The sequence below is a fragment of the Bacillus rossius genome, chromosome 1 (assembly GCF_032445375.1).
Source record: "Bacillus rossius redtenbacheri isolate Brsri chromosome 1, Brsri_v3, whole genome shotgun sequence".
NCBI classification, from domain to species: Eukaryota; Metazoa; Arthropoda; class Insecta; order Phasmatodea; family Bacillidae; genus Bacillus; species Bacillus rossius.
Window position 1 is genome coordinate 342,021,994 of NC_086330.1, and position 24,921 is coordinate 342,046,914.

A 24,921-nucleotide genomic window follows, 5' to 3' on the forward strand; every position below is an offset into this window, starting at 1 on the left:
TGCTTCCAAATATGCTGCCTTTTCGTTGTCGGTGCTTCCAAATGTGCTGCCTTTTCGTTGTCGGTGCTTCCAAATGTGCTGCCTTTTCGTTGTCGGTGCTTCCAAATGTGCTGCCTTTTCGTTGTCGGTGCTTCCAAATGTGCTGCCTTTTCGTTGTCGGTGCTTCCAAATGTGCTGCCTTTTCGTTGTCGGTGCTTCCAAATGTGCTGCCTTTTCGTTGTCTGTGCTTCCAAATGTGCTGCCCTTTCGTTGTCGGTGCTTCCAAATGTGCTACCTTTTCGTTGTCGGTGCTTCCAAATGTGCTGCCTTTTCGTTGTCGGTGCTTCCAAATGTGCTGCCTTTTCGTTGTCGGTGCTTCCAAATGTGCTGCCTTTTCGTTGTCGGTGCGAGCCTGGCGTATATTGGAGAGATCGATTTTTTTTTTCGGTCAAAAGATCATCTTTTTAAATTTGTATATTTGACTCTAGTATTATTTTAAATGGTTCTTGATTTGATTAGCGTATTATTCCATACGGTGCATGTATATAAACGAGTCCTAGACAGCAGGTCGCTCAGTTTGTTACTGACGTCGGCAGTGTAAGGATCGCCTAGTTTGTTTCTTCTGGTGCATAAGTCGTGCCAATTAGCTGTTCTTGAGACCTTGATGGCATCTTTACCGTCTTTAACGTCGAACTCGATGGAGGTTGTACCGTCGACTACGGGAACCTTGACGACAGCTACGGCGGAGAAAGTGCAGATCCCGTTGACAACGACGGCGTCAACATTGGAGGAGATTTCAACAGATGTGATACCACCAGCAGAAGAGACTTTAATGCCGGTAGTGCTGGCTGTACAGGAAACCTCGACGAACTTCGTTTCACCCTCGATGGAGACTTTAATGGCTGGTGATTCAACAACTAACGGACATCGGTGCTGTTACTGCGACAAGATTTTCACAAACAACAGCAATGCTCGACGGCATGAGAAGAGAGTATGTGCCAAGAACCTTTATCGCAAAATGATTGGCTGTAATAAATGTCACAGGCAATTTGCAAGACAAGATAATATGAAAACGCACATGAAGAGATGCAAAGGTCCTGCTGTTCGGCAGAAAGTAAAGGTATCGGTGCAACAACGATGCATTGATGTTCATAAGAGTATGCATGGAGATGGTGCAACTGCTGCAACGTCAGTATCTGGATTGGGTCTGAAAGGTTCGTCTTCATCACCCCGGTATCCTTGCAGCTACTGTGATATGACGTTCGCATTTGCTCATGATGTACGAAGACATGAGAGGAGCAAATGCAAGAAGAATCCTTCTCGCATGAAGTTTCGCTGTGATGAGTGTCATGAATGGTTTACTCGAATTGATAATTTGCGACGACATGCGAAAAACTGTAAAGGTGAAGTCCGTGCTCCTGCTGAACTACCTGCCGACATTTCGACTCCTCGGTTTAGGTTGAAGGCTCGTGAGCGTACAAGCAAGAAAACCGATGTGCAGCAACCGATTGGTATGACTTCTGAACAGGAAAATAAACCTAAGAATGTTTTTTGAGCATTACAAGTGAATGATAATGGCTTCTACTTGGCGCAGTCTGCATTTCGCGGAACATTGAAGGACTATTATTATCTAAATACGTTTGGTGAGTCGAAAGACATTTGTACTTTTCTTGGTGATATCAGACGGGACATAATCAATCAGCTTACTGATGACGTAGCAACAAAAGGTCCATTAAAATATAACCTGTGGTTGGACTGTCTATATGGAAAGCCATATCCGTTCGATGACAAAGTGAAGAAGTGTGCATTCAAGACATCGGCTGCAGTAATTTACAGTTCTAACGATGTGAAGCAAACTGTTGAAAACGGTATCCAGAAACTCTGTCAAGAAGAGGAGGACTATGTCTGTAAAGGTTCTGGCTGGACTCTGTCTAGTATAAACCGATTGGAGCTAAGAATTAGTCATTTCACACCGCTGCGGAACTAAATGATTGATTATAAATTTGCTGGCTTTCGCAAGTGATCCTGTAGTAGAATAGAAATTATGTAATAAATATTATGTTTGTAAAAGAACTTGCGGTGTTTAATTCCTCGAACCTGTTACTATTATGTTAAATTAATATATTTAATTTTTTTTGCATCGATCAGGTATCGAACCAAGGACTGAAACTGATCGATTCAATATGTAAAATGATGAGTGATTTATTTAATGAATTTTGGAATTTTTCCCGAATTTCTTGCTAAATAATTACGGATTTTCAAGATGGCGTCCAAATGTCAAGATGGCGGACATGACGTCATACTAGGTGCCGATATATATGCTTTAAAAAAAGTGGTGGGAGTCAGTATGCCAGCAGCCACCGCGGGGGAAGGATCGGCCGCCATTATTTATTTTTTGCCCTGATCGGGTTCGAACCGAGGACTCCGAACTCCGTGTCGTAAAAGTACATTTTTTTATTAACAATTTATTAAATTTTTATTATTTAATTTTTTTATGAATTTTAAAATTTTTTTCATTAAAATCGGATAATAAATAAAAAAGTTAAAGATGGCGACCGTAACGAAAATTGCAACGGTGACGTCATAATTCAAAATGGCGGATAACAGAATGACGGAATGTTCGAGAAAACAAAATTACGTCATCCAAGATGGCGGATCCAAAATGGCCGCCGGGGTCAAGATCAAGGTCAAGTCCTAGAAGAGGCTTAACTGAGGCTTGAGTTAAGGATGCTTAAGCCTCTTCTAGGACATTTCTAGCCTCTGGGATTTTTACGGAATAAAACGGGAAATTTTCCCTCGAAACGGGAATTTTTCCCTCGAAAACGGGAATTTTTTTCTTAAAACGGGAATTTTAGAGTCATTTTGAGTCATTTTTGAGGAATTTTGAGGAATTTTTGCCGCCGTGACGTCACAAATCCAAGATGGCGGACCGACAATCACAATCCACACCCAGAACCCAGATCTCGGAGCCCCCAATATATACTACTAAGGTCCAATAACAAAGAAATTAAAATGGGACCACCTTAGAGCTATATTGAACCCTACGCAAAAAGAATCTTTAAAATCAGTTCATACATAAAGAAGTTATGCCTGAACATACATTAAAAAATTTTAATAATACGGGCGAATTGAGAACCTCCTCTTTTTTTGAAGTCAGTTAAAATTAATTTTTTAATGCGTAAAAAAAATATGTTACCATTATAAAGTTTTGTGTAATATTTTCGTGTTCTTTGGATATATCTGGCAACAGAACATACTGAAACAACGACAGCGCTAATAGCAGACATCGTGCACTGGTAAGAGATAGTAAATGCCCATTAGATACTTGCTGAGATTACCGTAATAACAAAAATATCCTACATGGCATGTTATAACTTGTTTATTATGTATTCTTTGTGAGTGCAATCAGACCTTTCATTTAAAAAAATTAAGATATTCTATTTAAAAATAGATTATTTAAATAACCACTTCGTTTAAACCATGGTTGAAACATTTGCTCGAGAACCTAGAAATGAACTAGAAGGAATTACACAACCTTAGAAAGAGGTTGAATTGAAGTTTATGCTTCAAAAAGGATCTAGCTCAAGATTCCTGTGTAAAAAAAAAAAAAGAAATCACTATGGTTCTGAGTATGCCATATCTATCTCACTATTTATAATACGGATTTCATATACTTCCAACTAATAAATATGCATTTTTAAAAGTTTTTTTTATTGTTCTCCCAAAACCTTCGAAATGGATATAGATACATTTAGATGCAAATCCTTCAAGTTCGTCTTCCGCCTGTTATTTTTTTCCCGTTCGGGGCTGGATACGCCCTTGGTAAAGGCCCTGTCACTCTATCAAATATTTGTCTCTAACTATATTTGACAATAGAGTTGGAGGGGTAGTATTAGACGGAAAATGGCTTCCAGTTTTCTCCATCAATTAAATTTGGATAGATCACCTCAAATATGTTTTTAATCAAGTCACAATATCATGTTTATTTTCGGTCTGAGCTAACACAAACTTTCTAATTTTAATCTCATTTCTGAAATTAAATAAGGCAAAATAGTGCTGATGGAACTTTTTCAACTTGTTTGTGCATTTAGTGTAATTTTGTTTAAACATTGTATAAATTTAACTCACAATAATATTCGTTACATAATTAAAAAAATATTTCGCATACTGCATTCATATTAACATTACACCTATCCTTCAATTAGTACGACTAATTAGTTCCTAAAAATACTCGTGTTATTCGAAATCGCGTATTCTAAAGCATTAGTTTTCCATAAATAGCTAGGCTAATTTATTTAATGTGTTCCAAAATTGTGTAGGAAAATATACTTTATGTAATATAAATTCGATGAATACCACTCAACTATAAATTTGTCACACGATTTATCTTTATATGCCTCCCATCTCACTTTGTATGACAAATATGACACCGCGTAACAGGAGATACGTGGTTATGATGTACTTTAAAGTCAGTTGGCTGGCTATCTTGTCTGCCTGGGCGTGAACTTCAACTCACGTCGTGTATGTTTCCAAACCATCCTTTACTGACAGAGTAACTGATATTACTGTCCGGATGATTACATTTTAATTTTTCAAAAATTAAAGTGCTTATTCGCGTATCACCACCTGGTTCACACCAATCTTGTCAGGCCAATGATTATTTTCTTCATTGCAACATTCATTTAACAACCTAACAACAACAATCATCTGTTCATTTCGTGGCCTTCATGATAATCTGTGCGCCGCAATACTTCTAGTTTTGTCTCAAATACTTGAACATGATGCATTATGAGTGATCAAGCACGTACAGTTACCGGCAGCTGAATGGGCAGACGTTGCTTTTGTTTGAGTGAATTCCCTGCCACTGGCTAGACTGAGTTCACGGCCCGGTCTGCCAGGCGACAACGGTACGGCACGGCGGCATACGCGCGGACGTAAAAACATTTGGTCCTTTACATTCCATAGCAGCAATTTAACTTGCCATAGCTGATAGCGTAGACAGACCTGCGCGCGCATCTCTCCCCCCCCCCCCCCCCCCCCTTGTTTGGCTAACTGTATCCCACGGCACATCTGTTATTTACAGAAGTTGAAACAGACTTCGTGGCATCGTGCTCCACTTTTTTTTTTTTCGCTTGCCGAAATTTCGTGCTAACTGAAATTTACAGACGTGCTATTCAAGACTGTGGCAGTAAAATTAACATCGCGCTAAATTAATCCGCGCAATCTGAAGACGTGCTAAGTGAGGGATAGGTGTATAGGTGCCCTTGTGTTCCGCCGTTTTAAAGATTCGTTTTGACGGAAACGGACGTCATTTCCGTTGTCTGTGGGCAGGATTTTGATTGGCTGATCGCGTCCCACGGTCCAACATGCGAGGCTTGTCCGAACAAGCACCGTCACAGTCCTCCAGGTGTGCAGTGTTGTCTTCCAGCCGGACATCGTGCGGCTGCACGGCTACCCGGTGGAGACGCACGCCGTGGTCACGGCCGACGGCTACGTGCTGACCTTGCACCGCCTGCCGGCGAGGAGGGCGAGGGGGGCGAGGAGGGCGCCGGTGCTGCTGCAGCACGGGCTACTGGACAGCTCCGCCTGCTTCGCCGTCAACGGTCCCCGCCAGAGCCTCGGTGAGCGCCTCCTGACCCCCTCCTCCCCTCCTGCTCCCTCCCACCCAACATTCGGGGCACTTTTACGGTGGGCACGACACACACATACTGTCGCCCTACCGGTCCCTGCTACGATGTTGCCGTCGCCGAGGGCGCCAACTAGCCTAAGTTTAGACCCTGCGGGCCAGTTCACAGGTAGAGCGGAGATCCTCGGGGTCGTGACGTCGCCACGTCGCTGGCAGGGAGCTGGATCGGTAGAGGCAGTGGCGTGTCCAGGATTTTGCTCTGGGGGAGGGGGGGGGGGGTCAGGCAGAAGGCAAGGGCCTTTCCGGGGGGTCTGGAGGGTATGGAATACCCCCCAGCTAGGCGGGAGGTCCGGGGATCTTCCCCTGGGAAAATGTTGAAAAATACGTATTCAATATTGCTGATTTAGGCTAGCTAAAAATACTGTTTAATTAAACATTTATGCTTGTGTCATTGCATTAATTTAAATTTCATACTAAATATTTTTTTTTTCATTTTATGAATTTAATATTAAAATATTTTTAGCCCTGGGGGGGGGGATCCGGTCCCGCTCGTCCCCCCCTCTAGGCACGCCCCTGGGTAGAGGTGGTGGCCCGGGGCGGGCAGAGCTGCTCATTTACCGGCGGAACCGTTCACTTGCGAGGCGCGAGACACAACTTGCCTGGTCCAGGTCTGAATCTCAACTGCCGCGTTCCGCATCGCTGCGCGTCACCCGTAGCCGGCTTCCCGCAAAAACGTCCCAAGCGCGGCAGGACTCCTCAAGCCGCGATTTACGCCCCCCCCCCCCCCCTTGGTGAGGCGACGAGGGGACATAACGACCTGTGCGAGCGAAGGGAGCACTTGGAACGACGTCAATACATACATACATACATGCATGCATGCATGCTCCAATTCACCAACGGACCAACCGGGCATTCGCCCAGAGCGCCAGTTTTTCGAGGGGCGGGAAAATTTCTTCTCTTGCAGCTACTTGTTCGCACAGCATTTCTTCCCGGCTCTTCTTCGTCTCTTCTTGTACCCTCTTCATGACTCCTTGTGTTCTCATTTTCTCTTCTCGGTCTTTCTTCCCCTGTTCTTGGTCTTTCTTCACCTCTTCTTGGTCTTCCTGCATCTCTTCTTGGTCTTTCTTTGTTTCTTCTTTGCACTTCTCAGTAGATATATATAGTTCATCCTGGGGCACCGGAGGACGGAGGGGGATTTCGGGGATTATGTCACTTCCTTCGACCATGCACACACGAAAAAGTGTCCCGTTACGTTCATCAGCCATGTACGCACGAAAAAATGTCCCGTTACAGTAGTAGGATATAGCCGTTTCTGGGACAGGCGCAGGATCCAGGATCCAACCTTGACCTTGACCTTGAACCCTGAACTTTGACCTTGACCTTGAACCGAGTCCTTGACCTTTGACCTTGAACTTTGACCTTGAACCTTGACCTTTAACTTTGACCTTGACCATAAATTTGACCTTGACCTTGAAATTAGACCCTGACATTGAAATTCCACCCTGACCTTTAGCCTTGCAACCATCGATGTTGCCAACCTGATGACGTCATCTAATTCGTATTCTAATCCATATGCTAACCTAACCTAACCTAACCTAACCTAATCCATATGCTAAACTATGCTAACCTAACCTAACCTAATCCATATGCTAATCTATGCTAACCTAACCTAACCTAACCTAATCCATATGCTAAACTATGCTAACCTAACCTAACCTAACCTAACCTAATCCATATGCTAAACTATGCTAACCTAACCTAACCTAACCTAACCTAATCCATATGCTAATCTATGCTAACCTAACCTAACCTAACCTAACCTAATCCATATGCTAATCTATGCTAACCTAACCTAACCTAACCTAATCCATATGCTAATCTATGCTAACCTAACCTAACCTAACCTAACCTAACCTAATCCATATGCTAACCTATGCTAACCTAACCTAACCTAACCTAACCTAACCCACGATATATATATCATCTTTAAATTTATTATCCGATTTTAATAAAAAAATTTAAAATTCAATTAATAAAATTTTAATAAAAAATATTTTTAAAAAAACATACATTTACGACACGGAGCTCGGAGTCCTCGGTTCGAACCCGGTGAGGGCCAAAAAAAAAAATTGGCCACCGATCCTTCCTCCACGGAAGTCACCTACAGACTAACCTACCACCACCAATAACAAGGTCAACTAGTATGATGTCATGTCCGCCATCTTGTCTTCGTCTGCTGGAAGCCATCATCTTGTTATCGTCTGCTAGAGTGCGCTGACGCCATGTTAGTTGAATTCTCACCCGCTAGAGTGCAGTAATCATTTATTATTTATGTGTCACCCGCCATCTTGTCATTTGGCCGCCATCTTGGAATTTTGTAATTATTTAGCTAGAAATTCGGGAAAAATTCCAAAATTCATTAAATAAACCACTCATCAATTTACATATTGATTCGGTCAGTTGCTGTCCATGGTTCGATACTTGATCGATTCAATATAGTTTAATTTTATGTAAAAAAAATAATAATTTCAATAAACCATGTTCAAAATTCTTAAAGAGACTTTAAATCCTATAAACCATCATGTCCGCCGTCTTGGAAATTCGTAATTATTTAGCTATAACTCGTGAAAAAGTTAAAAATTAAGTAAATAAAATACAATCAATATACTGATTAATTAGATCGACTAAGGACATTGGTACGATTTAGGATGATGCAAAAAAAAAATTAAATGTAACAACAATTCAACATAATAGTGGCAGGTTCGAGGAATTAAACACCGCAAGTTCTTTTACAAACATAATATTTATTACATAATTTCTATTCTACTACAGGATCGATCACTTACGAAAGCTAGCAAATTTATAATCAATCATTTAGTTCCGCATCGGTGTGAAATGACTAATTCTCAGCTCCAATCGGTTTATACTAGATAGAGTCCAACCAGAACCTTTACAGACATAGTCCTCCTCTTCTTGACATAGTTTCTGGATACCGTTTTTAACAGTTTGCTTCACATCGTCAGAATTGTAAATTACTGCAGCCGATGTCTTGAATGCACACTTCCTCACTTCGTCTTCGAATGGATACGGATTTCCATATATACAGTCCAACCACAAGTTATATTTTGATGGACCGTTTGTTGCTACATCATCAGTAAGCTGATTGATTATGTCCTCTCTGATATCATCAAGAAAAGTACAAATATCCTTCAACTCACCGAACGTATTTAGATAATAGTAGTCTTTCAACGTTCCACGAAATGCAGACTGCGCCAAGTAGAACCCATTATCATTCACTTGTAATGCACCGAGCACAGTATTAGGTTTATTTTCATGTCCAGACGTTATAGCAATCGGTTGCTGCACATAGGTTTTCTTGCTTGTACGCTTACGAGTCTGCAATCTAAAGCGAGGAGTCGAAATTTCTACAGGTAGTTCTTCAGTAGACACACGGACTTTACCGTTGCATTTTTTCACATGCCGTCGCAAACTATCAATACGTGTAAACCATTCATGACACTCATCACAGCGGAACTTTATGCGAGATGGATTCTTCTTGCATTTACTCCTCTCATGTCTTCGTGCTACATGAGAAAAAGTGAACGACATATCACAGTAGCTGCAAGGATACCTTGCTGATGAAGACAAGCCTTTCAGACCCGATCCAGATACTGACGTTGCCGCAGTTGCGCCATCTCCAGGCATACTCTTATGAACATCAATGCATCGTTGTTGAATAGAAACCTTTACTTTCTGCCGAACAGCAGGACCTTTGCATGTCTTCATGTACGTTTTCATATTATCTTTTCTGGCAAACTGCTTATGGCATTTCTCACAAACAATCATTTTACGATAAAGGTTCTTGACACATTCTCTCTTTTCGTGTCGTCGAGCATTGCTGTTGTTTGTGAAAATCTTGTCACAGTAACAACACCGATGTCCGTTAGTTGTTGAATCACCAGCCATTGAAGTCTCCATCGAGGCTGAAACGAAGTTCGTCGTGTTTTCCTGTGAAGCCAGCACCACCGTCATTAAATTCTCTTCTGCTGGTGGTACCACGACTGTTGAAGTCTCCTCCAGTGTTGTCAGAGGCGTTGCCGTCGGGATCTGCTCCAACATCGTCGGCGCTGACGTTAGCGTTCCTATAGACGATGGTACATCCTCCATCAAGTTCGACGTTAAAGTCGGTAAAGATGCCATCGAGTTCACAAGAACAGGTAATTACGCGACTTATGCACCAGAAGAAACAAACTAGGTGATCCTTACACCGATAACGTCAGTAACAAACTGAGCATCCTGCTGTCAAGGACTCGCTTATATACATGCACAGGATGGAATAATACGCTAGTCAAATCAAGAACCATCAACAATAATACTCGAGCCAAAACTACTTTAAAAATAGAAGCCCACTCAACGAAAAAGGCAGCATATTTGGAAGCAAATTCGACATATGAAATGGACACGCAATGCACGCACCTGCAGATTTCATCACAAAGTTAACATTTAAATTTCATTCAAGCGAAATAGCAAGCCAATGTCACATCATCATATTAACATCCTATTGGTCATACTATCCTCAAAATTTCACAGTATTATAAATCACACCAGTTATAGACGGACTTATGGTTTCTAACACACAACAAATCAGTCATTTTTCTTTAATAAATTCATATTTTAAAATGCAAAATATACATGGTAAACGAAGAACCAGGTACGTAAATATTTTATATACTTTATGCACACTGTAGACGCCAAGAGCTTGAAAGTACATATGTAAGAAAGATATTTAATAAAACTCATATTAAATTGTATATTTATTCCCATTAATACACATCAGATCAAAAAAAGTAGGTTTTATTATATAAACCTCGCATTTCTTAGTTCATGTTTCATTGAGGACGTATAAATTTTCAGCATTTCGCGAACCAAGTAGAAGTTTTAACCTATTCTTCAATCATTTGGATTGTCTCTCGATGAACAATTGGTCTCATGTGCTACGGCTTCCATCTTCTTTACATATTTGTTATTATTAGTCTTAAAATCCACGCATCCGTGTCACTATCACAGACGCAAAGTTATCATCATCATCATCATCGTAGCTGTCATCAATATTATCATGAGCTGCATCAATATCACTCATTTTATGATGTCGTTTCCGCATTTCAGTTGTCAGAGATTTACCACAATATATGATCTTGTGAGCTTCACATTATTCTCTATTGTTTTGTAGACATGGTTAGTTACATTCTCGTTTTCTTTAAAAGCCTGTGTGTCCAGTTTTATTATTTAATCCTTCATCCCATCATCCCAAACACAATTAAATCATCGTAGTATACAGAAAAAAAAATCAACAAAGTTCTTTTCAGTAGTATAGGAATGGGGCTACTGGGACATGGCGCTGGCGCGTGGTGCCGGTGTCCGCCATCTTGGATTGTGACGTCACGGCGGCCATCTTGGATGGTTGTGACCTTGACCTTTGACCTTGACCTTGAATTTGATCCTCAAAATGTGTCAAAATCCGCCAAAATTGGGCAAAATTTGCCCAAAATTCCTCAAAATTCGCCAAAATTTCCATTTCTGTGAAAAAAAATTCCGCCAAAAAATCTCAAAAAATTCCACAATTCAAAAATTCCCGTTTTCGAGAGAAAAATTCCCGTTTCGAGGGAAAATTTCCCGTTTTTAGTCCTTAAAAATCCCAGCGGCTAGAAATGTCCATATGTAGGCTTAAGCATCCATGTCTACAGCCTACGATAAGCCTCTGACGTCATCATGGATTATGACGTCACCGTTGTAATTTCCGTTACGGCCGCCATCTTTAACTTTTTTATTTATTATCCGATTTTAATGAAATTTTTTTTAAAATTATAAAAATATTCATTTAATAAAATTTCAATAAAATTTTTTTAAAAAACCTACATTAACGACACGGAGTTCGGAGTCCTCGGTTCGAACCCGACGAGGTCAAAAAAAAATTAAAAATGGCGACCGATCCTTCCCTCACAGTGGACGCAGGCATACTGACTCCCACCACTTTTTTTCAAAGCATATATATCGTCAGGTAGTATGACGTCATGTCCGCCATCTTGTCCTCGTCTGCTGGAAGCCATCATCAGTGTATCGTCGGCGAGAGTGCGCTGACGCCATGTTAGTTTAATTCTTATCCGCTAGAGTGCAGTAATCATTTATTATTGCTGTGACACCCGACATCTTGTCATTTGGCCGCCATCTTGAAAATCCGTAATTATTTAGCTAGAAATTCGGGAAAAATTCCAAAATTCATTAAATAAATTTGTAATCTATATACTGATTGATTAGGTCGACTAAGGTCCTTGGTACGATCTAGGACGATGCAAAAAAAAGGAAATATAACATCAATTTAACATAATAGTAACAGGTTCGAAAATAAAAACACTGCAAGTTCTTTTACAAACATAATATTTATTACATAATTTCTATTTTACTACAGGATCACCTGCGAAGGTTAGCAATCTTACAAACATTTAGGTCCGCATAGGCGTGAAATGACTAATTCTTAGCTCCAATCGGTTTATACAAGACAGAGTCCAGCCAGATCCTTTACAGACATAGTCCTCCTCTTCTTGACAGAGTTTCTGGATACCTTGTTTAACAGTTTTGCTTGATATCGTTAGAACTGTAAATTACTGCAGCCGATGTCTTGAATGCACACTTCTTCACTTTGTCATCGAACGGATAAGGCTTTCCATATATACAGTCCAACCACAAGTTATATTTCAAAGGTCCGTTTGTTGCTACGTCATCAGTAAGCTGATTGATTATGTCCTGTCTGATATCATCAAGAAAATTACAAATGTCCTTTGACTCACTTAACGTACTTGGATAATAGTAGTCTTTCAATGTTCCACGAAATGCAGACTGCGCCAAGTAGAAGCCATTATCGTTCACTTGTAATGCTCCGATCACAGTCTTATGTTTATTTTCATGTTCAGATGCCACAGCAATCGGTTGCTGCACATCAGTTTTTTTACTTGTACGCTCACGAGTCACCAATCTAAACTCAGGAGTCGTAATTGCTGCAGGTAGTTCAGCAGTAGGCGCACTGACTTCACCTTTACAGTTTATCGAATGTTGGCGCAAATTATCAATTCGAGTAAACCATTTATGACACTCGTCACAGCGAAACTTCATGCGAGAAGGATTCTTCGTACATTTACTCCTCTCATGTCTCCGTACATCATGTGCAAATGCAAACGTCATGTCGCAATAGCCACAAGGATGCCTAGTTGAAGACAAACCCGAACCAGATGTCGCTGTTACTGCAACTGAATCATTTCCAGGCATACTCTTATGCACATCAATGCATCGCTGTTGTATAGAAACCTTTACTTTCTGCCGCACTGCAGGTCCTTTACATGTCTCCAAGTGATGCTTCAAATTAGCATTTCTTGTAAATTGCTTGCGACACTTAATACAACCAAACATTTTACGATAAGGGTTCTTGGCACATTCTCTCTTCTCGTGTCGACGAGCATTGCTGAAGTTTGAGAAAATCTTGTCACAGTAACGACATCGATGTTCGTTAGTTGACGATTCGCCATCCATTGAAGTCTCCATCGAGGGCGAAACAGCGTTCGTCGAGGTTTCCTGTACAGTCAGCACTACCGGCATTAAAGTCTCTTCTGCTGGTGGTATCACATCTGTTGAAATCCCCTCCAATGTTGACGTCATCGTTACCAACGGGATCTGCTCCTTCTCCGTCGTAGCTGTCGATAAGGTTCCCGTAGTCGATGGTACAACCTCCGAGTTCAACGTTAAAGACGGTAAAGATGCCATCGAGTTCGCAAGAACAGGTAATTACGCGATTTATGCACCAGATTAAACAATCTAGGTGATCCTTACACCGCCGTCGTCAGAAACAAACTGAGCGTCCTGCTGTCTAGGACTCGCTTATATACATGCACCGGATGGAATAATACGCTAGTCAAATCAAGAACAATTTATTATAATACTAGAGTCAAAACAACATTAAAAAAATAGAAGCACCATCAAAAAAAAAGGAAGCACACTTGGAAGCACCGACAACGAAAAGGCAGCACATTTGGAAGCACCGACAACGAAAAAGGCAGCACCATCATCGAAAAGGTCGCACATTTGTCATTGGCTCCAATATTCATTGGCTCCAATATTCATTGGCTCCAATATTCATCGGTTCCATCAGTCTATTGATTCTATCAGTCTAGTGACTCCAACAGTCATTGACACCAACGGCCTTTTTCTTCATCAGCTCCAATGATATTTGGCTAGAATGCTACGAGTCTAAGAGACCATGAGACTACAATTCTACGAGTGTACAAGACTCCTCCAACTACCTTCAAGTGTATAAAGCTCCAAATGCTCCAACAGCTCCAACACGCAATGTACGCGCAATACATGCAATTTACACGCAATAAATGTAATGATTACACAGTACACACACACACACAGGAAACGGAACGTACATACAGTACACACAGGAAACGGAACGTACACACAGTACACACAGGAAATTGAACGTACACACAGTACACACACAGGGAACGGAACGTACACACAGTACACACAGGAAACGGAACGTACACACAGTACACACAGGGAACGGAACGTACACACAGTACACACAGGAAACGGAACGTACACACAGTACACACAGGAAACGGAACGTACACACAGTACACACAGGAAACGGAACGAACACGTAATATTCACGCAATTGACACACAGTACACGCAGAGTACACGCAATTTACGCAAAGTACACCCAATGTACGCAATGTACGCAATATATATGTAATGTACACACAATGACTACGCTTCGTTCGCGCAGGACAAGCATTTAATGAAAACGAAGCACGTTTGGACGGAAATTCTATAAAACGAAAGCTCATTTAACGAAAAGGAGGCGCATTCTCTCGTTCATTCAACTTGGTAGGATACGATCTTCAATGATAAGTTAGGATATAATCTCTCCAACAGTCTATGAATCCATCAGTTTATATTTCCATTAGCCATCGACTCCAACAGTCATTGACTCCAACAGTCATTGGCTCCAACAGTCATTGCCTCCAACAGACATTGTCTCCAACGGCCTTTTGGTTCATCAGCTCCAATGATATTTGGTTAGAATGCTACGACTCTAAGAGACTATGAGACTACAATTCTACGAGTGTACAAGACTCCTCCAACTACCTTCAAGCGTACAAAGCTCCAACTACTTCAGCAGCATTATGTTATAATAGTACAAGGCTACTTGACTACGAAGCTACAAGTCTACATGGCTCCAATTGCGGCATCTGTCTTCGTCTGAATTTTCTCTTTGACTCCAACTCCGCCCGCCAGCATCTCTTCGATCTGCACCTCGATTATGTTATAATAGTACAAGGCTACTTGACTACGAAGCTACAAGTCTACATGGCTCCAATTACGGCATCTGTCTTCGGCTGAATTTTCTCTTTGGCTCCAACTGCTACAGCAGCATTATGTTATAATAGTACAAGGCTACTTGACTACGAAGCTACACATCTACAAGGCTCCAATTATCACATCTGTCTTCGTCAGCATTTTCTCTTTTGCTCCCACTGCTCCATCAGCATTATGTTATATGATTCCATGGATACTTTGTTACATAGCTACAGGTCTACGAGGTTCCAATGCATCATGTTTACGTAGCTTCCAGAACACAGGGTTACGAGACTGCGAGGCTACAGGACTACGAAGCTTCCAGGACACGAGGCTACATGGCTACGAGACTACATGACTCTAACTGATTACAATAGCACCACTCAGTGGTGAGAGTTAGGTTATCTCATGCAAAAGTACTTTATGCATGTAGTTCTGCTTTTCAACAACAGATGTCGCCACATGTTGCTTGCAGGTAAATAATATTTAGTTCTTTTATGCGGGATGCGGGATGCTCACTAACGATCGCAAAAGAAGGATGGCTTCGCTAGACTCCAAGGAAAAGGAAGTTCGTCTTACATGTTGGTGCTCCACAGATGTCTCATGGCGTAATATTAATTTGACTGAGTAATGATATTTGTCAATTCCACCTGATAAAAATATTGCAAGTTTTGATTTAGTAGCAGAAATTATCGAATTAAATGTAACTCCAATTAAAATGACATGTCTCAATAGACAAAAAAAAATCCATGCAGAGAGTGGTTCCTCAGAATAGTCAGAAACACTTGAAGAAACCACAGGAATGATTGCAAGAACACGGGAAAAACCATCAAATTATTGACATTAATAATCAGGAGCACACGGAGAAAACCATCATAATATTGGCAAGAATAATCAGGAGCACACGGAGAAAACCATCATAATATTGACCAGATTAATCAGAAGTACTCGGAGAAAACCACCACATGTTTTCCTTGATATCATAAAATTACAGGAAAAAAATATTTAAAAAAAAAATTAATTAATAAAAAAATAAAAAAAAAAATGCATAAACAGTTTCTGCTAGCTTGTAAACTTATCATTGTTGAGCAAAGATAGAGTTCTTGTACAAGCCAGAAATTTATGCATTTTTTTTTATTTTTTTTATTTTTTTATTAATTTTTTTTTTTTTTTAAATATTTTTTTCCTGTAATTTTATGATATCAAGGAAAACATGTGGTGGTTTTCTCCGAGTACTTCTGATTAATCTGGTCAATATTATGATGGTTTTCTCCGTGTGCTCCTGATTATTCTTGCCAATATTATGATGGTTTTCTCCGTGTGCTCCTGATTATTAATGTCAATAATTTGATGGTTTTTCCCGTGTTCTTGCAATCATTCCTGTGGTTTCTTCAAGTGTTTCTGACTATTCTGAGGAACCACTCTCTGCATGGATTTTTTTTTGTCTATTGAGACATGTCATTTTAATTGGAGTTACATTTAATTCGATAATTTCTGCTACTAAATCAAAACTTGCAATATTTTTATCAGGTGGAATTGACAAATATCATTACTCAGTCAAATTAATATTACGCCATGAGACATCTGTGGAGCACCAACATGTAAGACGAACTTCCTTTTCCTTGGAGTCTAGCGAAGCCATCCTTCTTTTGCGATCGTTAGTGAGCATCCCGCATCCCGCATAAAAGAACTAAATATTATTTACCTGCAAGCAACATGTGGCGACATCTGTTGTTGAAAAGCAGAACTACATGCATAAAGTACTTTTGCATGAGATAACCTAACTCTCACCACTGAGTGGTGCTATTGTAATCAGTTAGAGTCATGTAGTCTCGTAGCCATGTAGCCTCGTGTCCTGGAAGCTTCGTAGTCCTGTAGCCTCGCAGTCTCGTAACCCTGTGTTCTGGAAGCTTCGTAAACATGATGCATTGGAACCTCGTAGACCTGTAGCTATGTAACAAAGTATCCATGGAATCATATAACATAATGCTGTTGGAGCAGTGGGAGCAAAAGAGAAAATGCTGACGAAGACAGATGTGATAATTGGAGCCTTGTAGATGTGTAGCTTCGTAGTCAAGTAGCCTTGTACTATTATAACATAATGCTGCTGTAGCAGTTGGAGCCAAAGAGAAAATTCAGCCGAAGACAGATGCCGTAATTGGAGCCATGTAGACTTGTAGCTTCGTAGTCAAGTAGCCTTGTACTATTATAACATAATCGAGGTGCAGATCGAAGAGATGCTGGCGGGCGGAGTTGGAGTCAAAGAGAAAATTCAGACGAAGACAGATGCCGCAATTGGAGCCATGTAGACTTGTAGCTTCGTAGTCAAGTAGCCTTGTACTATTATAACATAATGCTGCTGAAGTAGTTGGAGCTTTGTACGCTTGAAGGTAGTTGGAGGAGTCTTGTACACTCGTAGAATTGTAGTCTCATAGTCTCTTAGAGTCGTAGCATTCTAACCAAATATCATTGGAGCTGATGAACCAAAAGGCCGTTGGAGACAATGTCTGTTGGAGGCAATGACTGTTGGAGCCAATGACTGTTGGAGTCAATGACTGTTGGAGTCGATGGCTAATGGAAATATAAACTGATGGATTCATAGACTGTTGGAGAGATTATATCCTAACTTATCATTGAAGATCGTATCCTACCAAGTTGAATGAACGAGAGAATGCGCCTCCTTTTCGTTAAATGAGCTTTCGTTTTATAGAATTTCCGTCCAAACGTGCTTCGTTTTCATTAAATGCTTGTCCTGCGCGAACGAAGCGTAGTCATTGTGTGTACATTACATATATATTGCGTACATTGCGTACATTGGGTGTACTTTGCGTAAATTGCGTGTACTCTGCGTGTACTGTGTGTCAATTGCGTGAATATTACGTGTTCGTTCCGTTTCCTGTGTGTACTGTGTGTACGTTCCGTTTCCTGTGTGTACTGTGTGTACGTTCCGTTTCCTGTGTGTACTGTGTGTACGTTCCGTTCCCTGTGTGTACTGTGTGTACGTTCCGTTTCCTGTGTGTACTGTGTGTACGTTCCGTTCCCTGTGTGTGTACTGTGTGTACATTCCATTTCCTGTGTGTACTGTGTGTACGTTCCGTTTCCTGTGTGTACTGTATGTACGTTCCGTTTCCTGTGTGTGTGTGTGTACTGTGTAATCATTACATTTATTGCGTGTAAATTGCATGTATTGCGCGTACATTGCGTGTTGGAGCTGTTGGAGCATTTGGAGCTTTATACACTTGAAGGTAGTTGGAGGAGTCTTGTACACTCGTAGAATTGTAGTCTCATGGTCTCTTAGACTCGTAGCATTCTAGCCAAATATCATTGGAGCTGATGAAGAAAAAGGCCGTTGGTGTCAATGACTGTTGGAGTCACTAGACTGATAGAATCAATAGACTGATGGAACCGATGAATATTGGAGCCAATGAATATTGGAGTCAATGAATATTGGAGCCAATGAATATTGGAGCCAATGACAAATGTGCGACCTTTTCGATGATGGTGCTGCCTTTTTCGTTGTCGGTGCTTCCAAATGTGCTGCCTTTTCGTTGTCGGTGCTTCCAAGTGTGCTTCCTTTTTTTTTGATGGTGCTTCTATTTTTTTAATGTTGTTTTGACTCTAGTATTATAATAAATTGTTCTTGATTTGACTAGCGTATTATTCCATCCGGTGCATGTATATAAGCGAGTCCTAGACAGCAGGACGCTCAGTTTGTTTCTGACGACGGCGGTGTAAGGATCACCTAGATTGTTTAATCTGGTGCATAAATCGCGTAATTACCTGTTCTTGCGAACTCGATGGCATCTTTACCGTCTTTAACGTTGAACTCGGAGGTTGTACCATCGACTACGGGAACCTTATCGACAGCTACGACGGAGAAGGAGCAGATCCCGTTGGTAACGATGACGTCAACATTGGAGGGGATTTCAACAGATGTGATACCACCAGCAGAAGAGACTTTAATGCCGGTAGTGCTGACTGTACAGGAAACCTCGACGAACGCTGTTTCGCCCTCGATGGAGACTTCAATGGATGGCGAATCGTCAACTAACGAACATCGATGTCGTTACTGTGACAAGATTTTCTCAAACTTCAGCAATGCTCGTCGACACGAGAAGAGAGAATGTGCCAAGAACCCTTATCGTAAAATGTTTGGTTGTATTAAGTGTCGCAAGCAATTTACAAGAAATGCTAATTTGAAGCATCACTTGGAGACATGTAAAGGACCTGCAGTGCGGCAGAAAGTAAAGGTTTCTATACAACAGCGATGCATTGATGTGCATAAGAGTATGCCTGGAAATGATTCAGTTGCAGTAACAGCGACATCTGGTTCGGGTTTGTCTTCAACTAGGCATCCTTGTGGCTATTGCGACATGACGTTTGCATTTGCACATGATGTACGGAGACATGAGAGGAGTAAATGTACGAAGAATCCTTCTCGCATGAAGTTTCGCTGTGACGAGTGTCATAAATGGTTTACTCGAATTGATAATTTGCGCCAACATTCGATAAACTGTAAAGGTGAAGTCAGTGCGCCTACTGCTGAACTACCTGCAGCAATTACGACTCCTGAGTTTAGATTGGTGACTCGTGAGCGTACAAGTAAAAAAACTGATGTGCAGCAACCGATTGCTGTGGCATCTGAACATGAAAATAAACATAAGACTGTGATCGGAGCATTACAAGTGAACGATAATGGCTTCTACTTGGCGCAGTCTGCATTTCGTGGAACATTGAAAGACTACTATTATCCAAGTACGTTAAGTGAGTCAAAGGACATTTGTAATTTTCTTGATGATATCAGACAGGACATAATCAATCAGCTTACTGATGACGTAGCAACAAACGGACCTTTGAAATATAACTTGTGGTTGGACTGTATATATGGAAAGCCTTATCCGTTCGATGACAAAGTGAAGAAGTGTGCATTCAAGACATCGGCTGCAGTAATTTACAGTTCTAACGATATCAAGCAAAACTGTTAAACAAGGTATCCAGAAACTCTGTCAAGAAGAGGAGGACTATGTCTGTAAAGGATCTGGCTGGACTCTGTCTTGTATAAACCGATTGGAGCTAAGAATTAGTCATTTCACGCCTATGCGGACCTAAATGTTTGTAAGATTGCTAACCTTCGCAGGTGATCCTGTAGTAAAATAGAAATTATGTAATAAATATTATGTTTGTAAAAGAACTTGCAGTGTTTTTATTTTCGAACCTGTTACTATTATGTTAAATTGATGTTACATTTCCTTTTTTTTGCATCGTCCTAGATCGTACCAAGGACCTTAGTCGACCTAATCAATCAGTATATAGATTACAAATTTATTTAATGAATTTTGGAATTTTTCCCGAATTTCTAGCTAAATAATTACGGATTTTCAAGATGGCGGCCAAATGACAAGATGTCGGGTGTCACAGCAATAATAAATGATTACTGCACTCTAGCGGATAAGAATTAAACTAACATGGCGTCAGCGCACTCTCGCCGACGATACACTGATGATGGCTTCCAGCAGACGAGGACAAGGGCGGACATGACGTCATACTACCTGACGATATATATGCTTTGAAAAAAAGTGGTGGGAGTTAGTATGCCTGCGTCCACTGTGAGGGAAGGATCGGTCGCCATTTTTAATTTTTTTTGACCTCGTCGGGTTCGAACCGAGGACTCCGAACTCCGTGTCGTTAATGTAGGTTTTTTAAAAAAAATTTATTGAAATTTTATTAAATGAATATATTTATAATTTTAAAAAAAAATTCATTAAAATCGGATAATAAATAAAAAAGTTAAAGATGGCGGCCGTAACGGAAATTACAACGGTGACGTCATAATCCATGATGACGTCAGAGGCTTATCGTAGGCTGTAGACATGGATGCTTAAGCCTACATATGGACATTTCTAGCCGCTGGGATTTTTAAGGACTAAAAACGGGAAATTTTCCCTCGAAACGGGAATTTTTCTCTCGAAAACGGGAATTTTTGAATTGTGGAATTTTTCGAGATTTTTTGGCGGATTTTTTTTTCACAGAAATGGAAATTTTGGCGAATTTTGAGGAATTTTGGGCAAATTTTGCCCAATTTTGGCGGATTTTGACACATTTTGAGGATCAAATTCAAGGTCAAGGTCAAAGGTCAAGGTCACAACTATCCAAGATGGCCGCCGTGACGTCACAATCCAATATGGCGGACACCGGCACCGGCACCACGCGCCAGCGCCATGTCCCAGTAGCCCCATTCCTATACTACTCTTTTCATTTAATCTTAGGAACCACATCATCCTTTCCACCTATAGTATAGTTTCTTGAGCCCAAGAGTCTTTCAATATATACCATGCAGTGTTCTTCAAGAGATGTGGTATACTTCTAGTTCTACATACAAATCCATCCTATCATTGATTTGTTGACACATTAGAAAAAAAACACCTTAAAGTTAATTTTTACGTGTTTTATTAAATTATCACTTCGGCTAAAAATAATTACCACACATAGTGTGTTATTACATTTCCTTCTTCATCTGCAATGCTAAGTTCCTTGATAATAAATCCATACTGACTAGAGAAGCCTTGGAGGTTTACACATTTCGTCATGGTGGTCGAGACGAGACTAAGCCGGTAATGTACTGTCAGGTCTTAGATAATAGACGACACAATCTACCTTTTTGCAGGATGTCTCGATTATGTCCGGAGCCTCCTCGTCACAATCACTGGTCCAGTGATGACCGAAGTTGCAGACCTCTAGTTGGAAGTAACCATCCTCGGTGACGTAGTGCACACGGCGGAATCCGGGCGTTACTTCCGCGTACTTTGCAGACGGATCGAACGGCATTTGCTTGAATTTGTAGCAGCAGCACTATACCCACACGACTATGTGTTGACTGCTGTGTCTAGGGTGTTGACCTCAATTTATTCCGCTAGGACCACCCTCCAGTCCAGTCACATGTACCGTTGCTTCCGTTGTTGTCCCCCGTCTTGCTGGCGACCTCCAACATTCCAACACGGTGATCAACCATCCAAGCCCTAAGCATGCTAGCATTGTGTCTTGAGATCGGACCTGGACATCCAAGTTACATAGAGTACAATATACTCTGAAATACATAATAAAGAGAAAATTGATATAAATAACATTATACTTTGCTTAATAGTTCCAGAAGTAATGAACGCACTGCTTGACCAGTGACCGGTGTAACTAAATATTAAATATATTTTATTTTCCATTACCTTTCGTGGAATTTATTAATCATTCACTCTACGAAAAACAACTCAAGACAATATACCTGACCAACGAATTAAATACAGTACCGCTATGCCTTACATGAAAGTATAATTATTCGATAATCTAAATAACCTATAAATCGTTCATGTACAAAGCCACACATACCGATCAATTTTTTCTATGGACCATGAGACCGAGTCATGACAATATCAGAAGTATAGGCTAGTCATTTCAGGACCGCAGGACCTTCTTCGTCTTTAGATAATTACAGTCATTTAGACCATCATGAAATTTTTATACATACTAAAGGACCAAGCGACCTTGAACAATATTTTAGTAACACCAAGAGGTTTTGAACTAGTAAATATTCAGTCACTACATATTTTACTACGCGCAATCAACAAAACGGAAGCACCATCAAAAAAGTCAGCACATTTGTAAACACCATCAACAAAAAGGAAGCACATTTTGGAAGCACCATCAACGTAAAGGCAGCACATTTTGGAAGCACAATCAATAAAGGCAGCACATTTGGAAGCACCATCAACAAAAAGGCAGCACATTTGGAAGCACCATCAACAAAAAGGAAGCACATTTTGGAAGCACCATCAACGTAAAGGCAGCACATTTGGAAGCACCATCAAAAAAGGAAGCACATTTTGGAAGCACCATCAAAAAGGCAGCACATTTGGAAGCACCATCAACAAAAAGGAAGCACATTTTGGAAGCACCATCAAAAAGGCAGCACATTTGGGAAGCACAATCAATAAAGGCAGCACATTTGGAAGCACCATCAACAAAAAGGAAGCACATTTTGGAAGCACCATCAAAAAGGCAGCACATTTGGTAACACAAGTTACGAGAACTAAGTCTTAGTTAGAAATCAGAATGCAAGAAATAAAAACATATAATTTTTACTTTTAATATTTAATTTATTTCTTAAGAATATACAAATAGAAGTAAAATAAGCCATTATTGTATGTAGCCAGCTTTCCTCAGTTATTCGAGTATGAAGGATATTTCTTTTATGCACGAATAGTTTCCTGCACAAAGCGAGCCATGTAGAAGTCTTAGCCGGTCAACCAATAAGTTTGGATCTTTCCACGATGTGTAATCAATCTCTTCTACCACCATCTCGCTTGCATGTTTATTATAAATACTTTTAATATCACAATCGTCCCAGTGATCATAATAAGCGTTATCAGATTTATTTATTATAACACGTCGTTTCCATCGTTTCGGTCTCAGGACACCATTACATTCTTCGATCTTGTCAGCTTTAGGTGCTTCATCACAGTCTATGCTTTTGTCAACAGCCTCAGAGTCACTGTTACAATCACTGTAGAAGACATCCTCTTCACCCAGATTACCATATGAATTCGATATCGATGATGTCGAAGTGCCATTATCGTCTTCATGCTTCCTTTTTAGGAGTCCATCATTTTTACAAAGTAAGAAAGATCTAATTGAATTCGGCTGGAATGTATTCTCACTTTTCACGTTAAGGATTCTTCCGTTGTCTTCATTCTTCCATAAATCATCATCGTCCTTCAATTTAAGTTCTTCGTCGAGATCGGAAGAGCCACGAACATAATCTCTCTCATGACAAGGAAAATTATTGTCGTAATGCAGATCACTATTCCTTAGTCTAGTAGATCCATCGTTGTACTCTGGCTTGTACGCAGGCTTAACGTTACAAGTTCTGTCATTTCTTTTTAAGCTCTCTCTCCGCGTAAACGACTTGTTACATCGAACGCAACTTATCATATTGCGTAGTGGATTTTTAACACAGTCATTCTTCAGGTGTTGTCTTCCATTCTTTCTCAAGATAAATTCTTTGCTGCAAAACTTACACCTGTGTCCTTTCGATACAGCGACAGACACCGAATCAGGATTCATATTAGTTACTGTGACTAATGTTAGATACAAACAGACAGTTTTCCAATTGGAACCATTACTTAAATATAATTTTTTTAAATATTTATTAAGCGAGAGTTAAGTTATCTAATGCAAAGGTACTTGTTGTAAGTAGTTCTGCTTTTCAACAACAGATGACACCACGTATTGCTTGCAGGTAAATAATATTTCTTTCTTTCATGCAGGATGCAGGATTCTCACTAATGATCGCAATAGAGGGATGGCATCGCTAGACTCCAAGGAGAAGGTAGTTTGTTCTTCCAGTTAGTGTTTCTCAGATTTCTCAGGATATATATTATTATTTGACTGAATAATGATTTTTTTCTTTTAAATTCCACCTAATAAAAATAAAATAGAAGCACTCAGAGAAAACCATCAGGGATGATGTCGTTTATAAACATCATAAATTACCAATTTTTTTTTTTTTAAAAAGTCCAAATTTAATCCTGCTTAAGCAAAAGAGTTCACATGCCCGCTTGTGAACTCTTTGCTTAAGCAACATGAGAGTTCTAGCACAAGCCCGCTTGTGAACTCTTTGCTTAAGCAACATGAGAGTTCTAGCACAAGCGAGCTTGTGAACTCTTTTGCTTAAGCAGGATTAAATTTGGACTTTTTAAAAAAAAATGGTAATTTATGATGTTTATAAACGACATCATCCCTGATGGTTTTCTCTGAGTGCTTCTATTTTATTTTTATTAGGTGGAATTTAAAAGAAAAAAATCATTATTCAGTCAAATAATAATATATACCCTGAGAAATCTGAGAAGCACTAAC

The 24,921-nt window shown here is 40.3% G+C and overlaps 1 protein-coding gene across 2 annotated transcripts in view; it reads left to right on the forward strand.

Annotated features, from left to right (window-relative positions):
- Positions 1–24,921, forward strand: part of LOC134528143 (lipase 3-like) — a 59,673-nt gene that overhangs the window by 12,161 nt on the left and 22,591 nt on the right. For both annotated transcript variants that reach the window (XM_063361466.1, XM_063361467.1), the window contains exon 3: positions 5,408–5,600. In XM_063361466.1, coding sequence (XP_063217536.1) covers positions 5,408–5,600 — 193 coding nt within the window. The remainder of the gene's footprint in view (positions 1–5,407; positions 5,601–24,921) is intronic.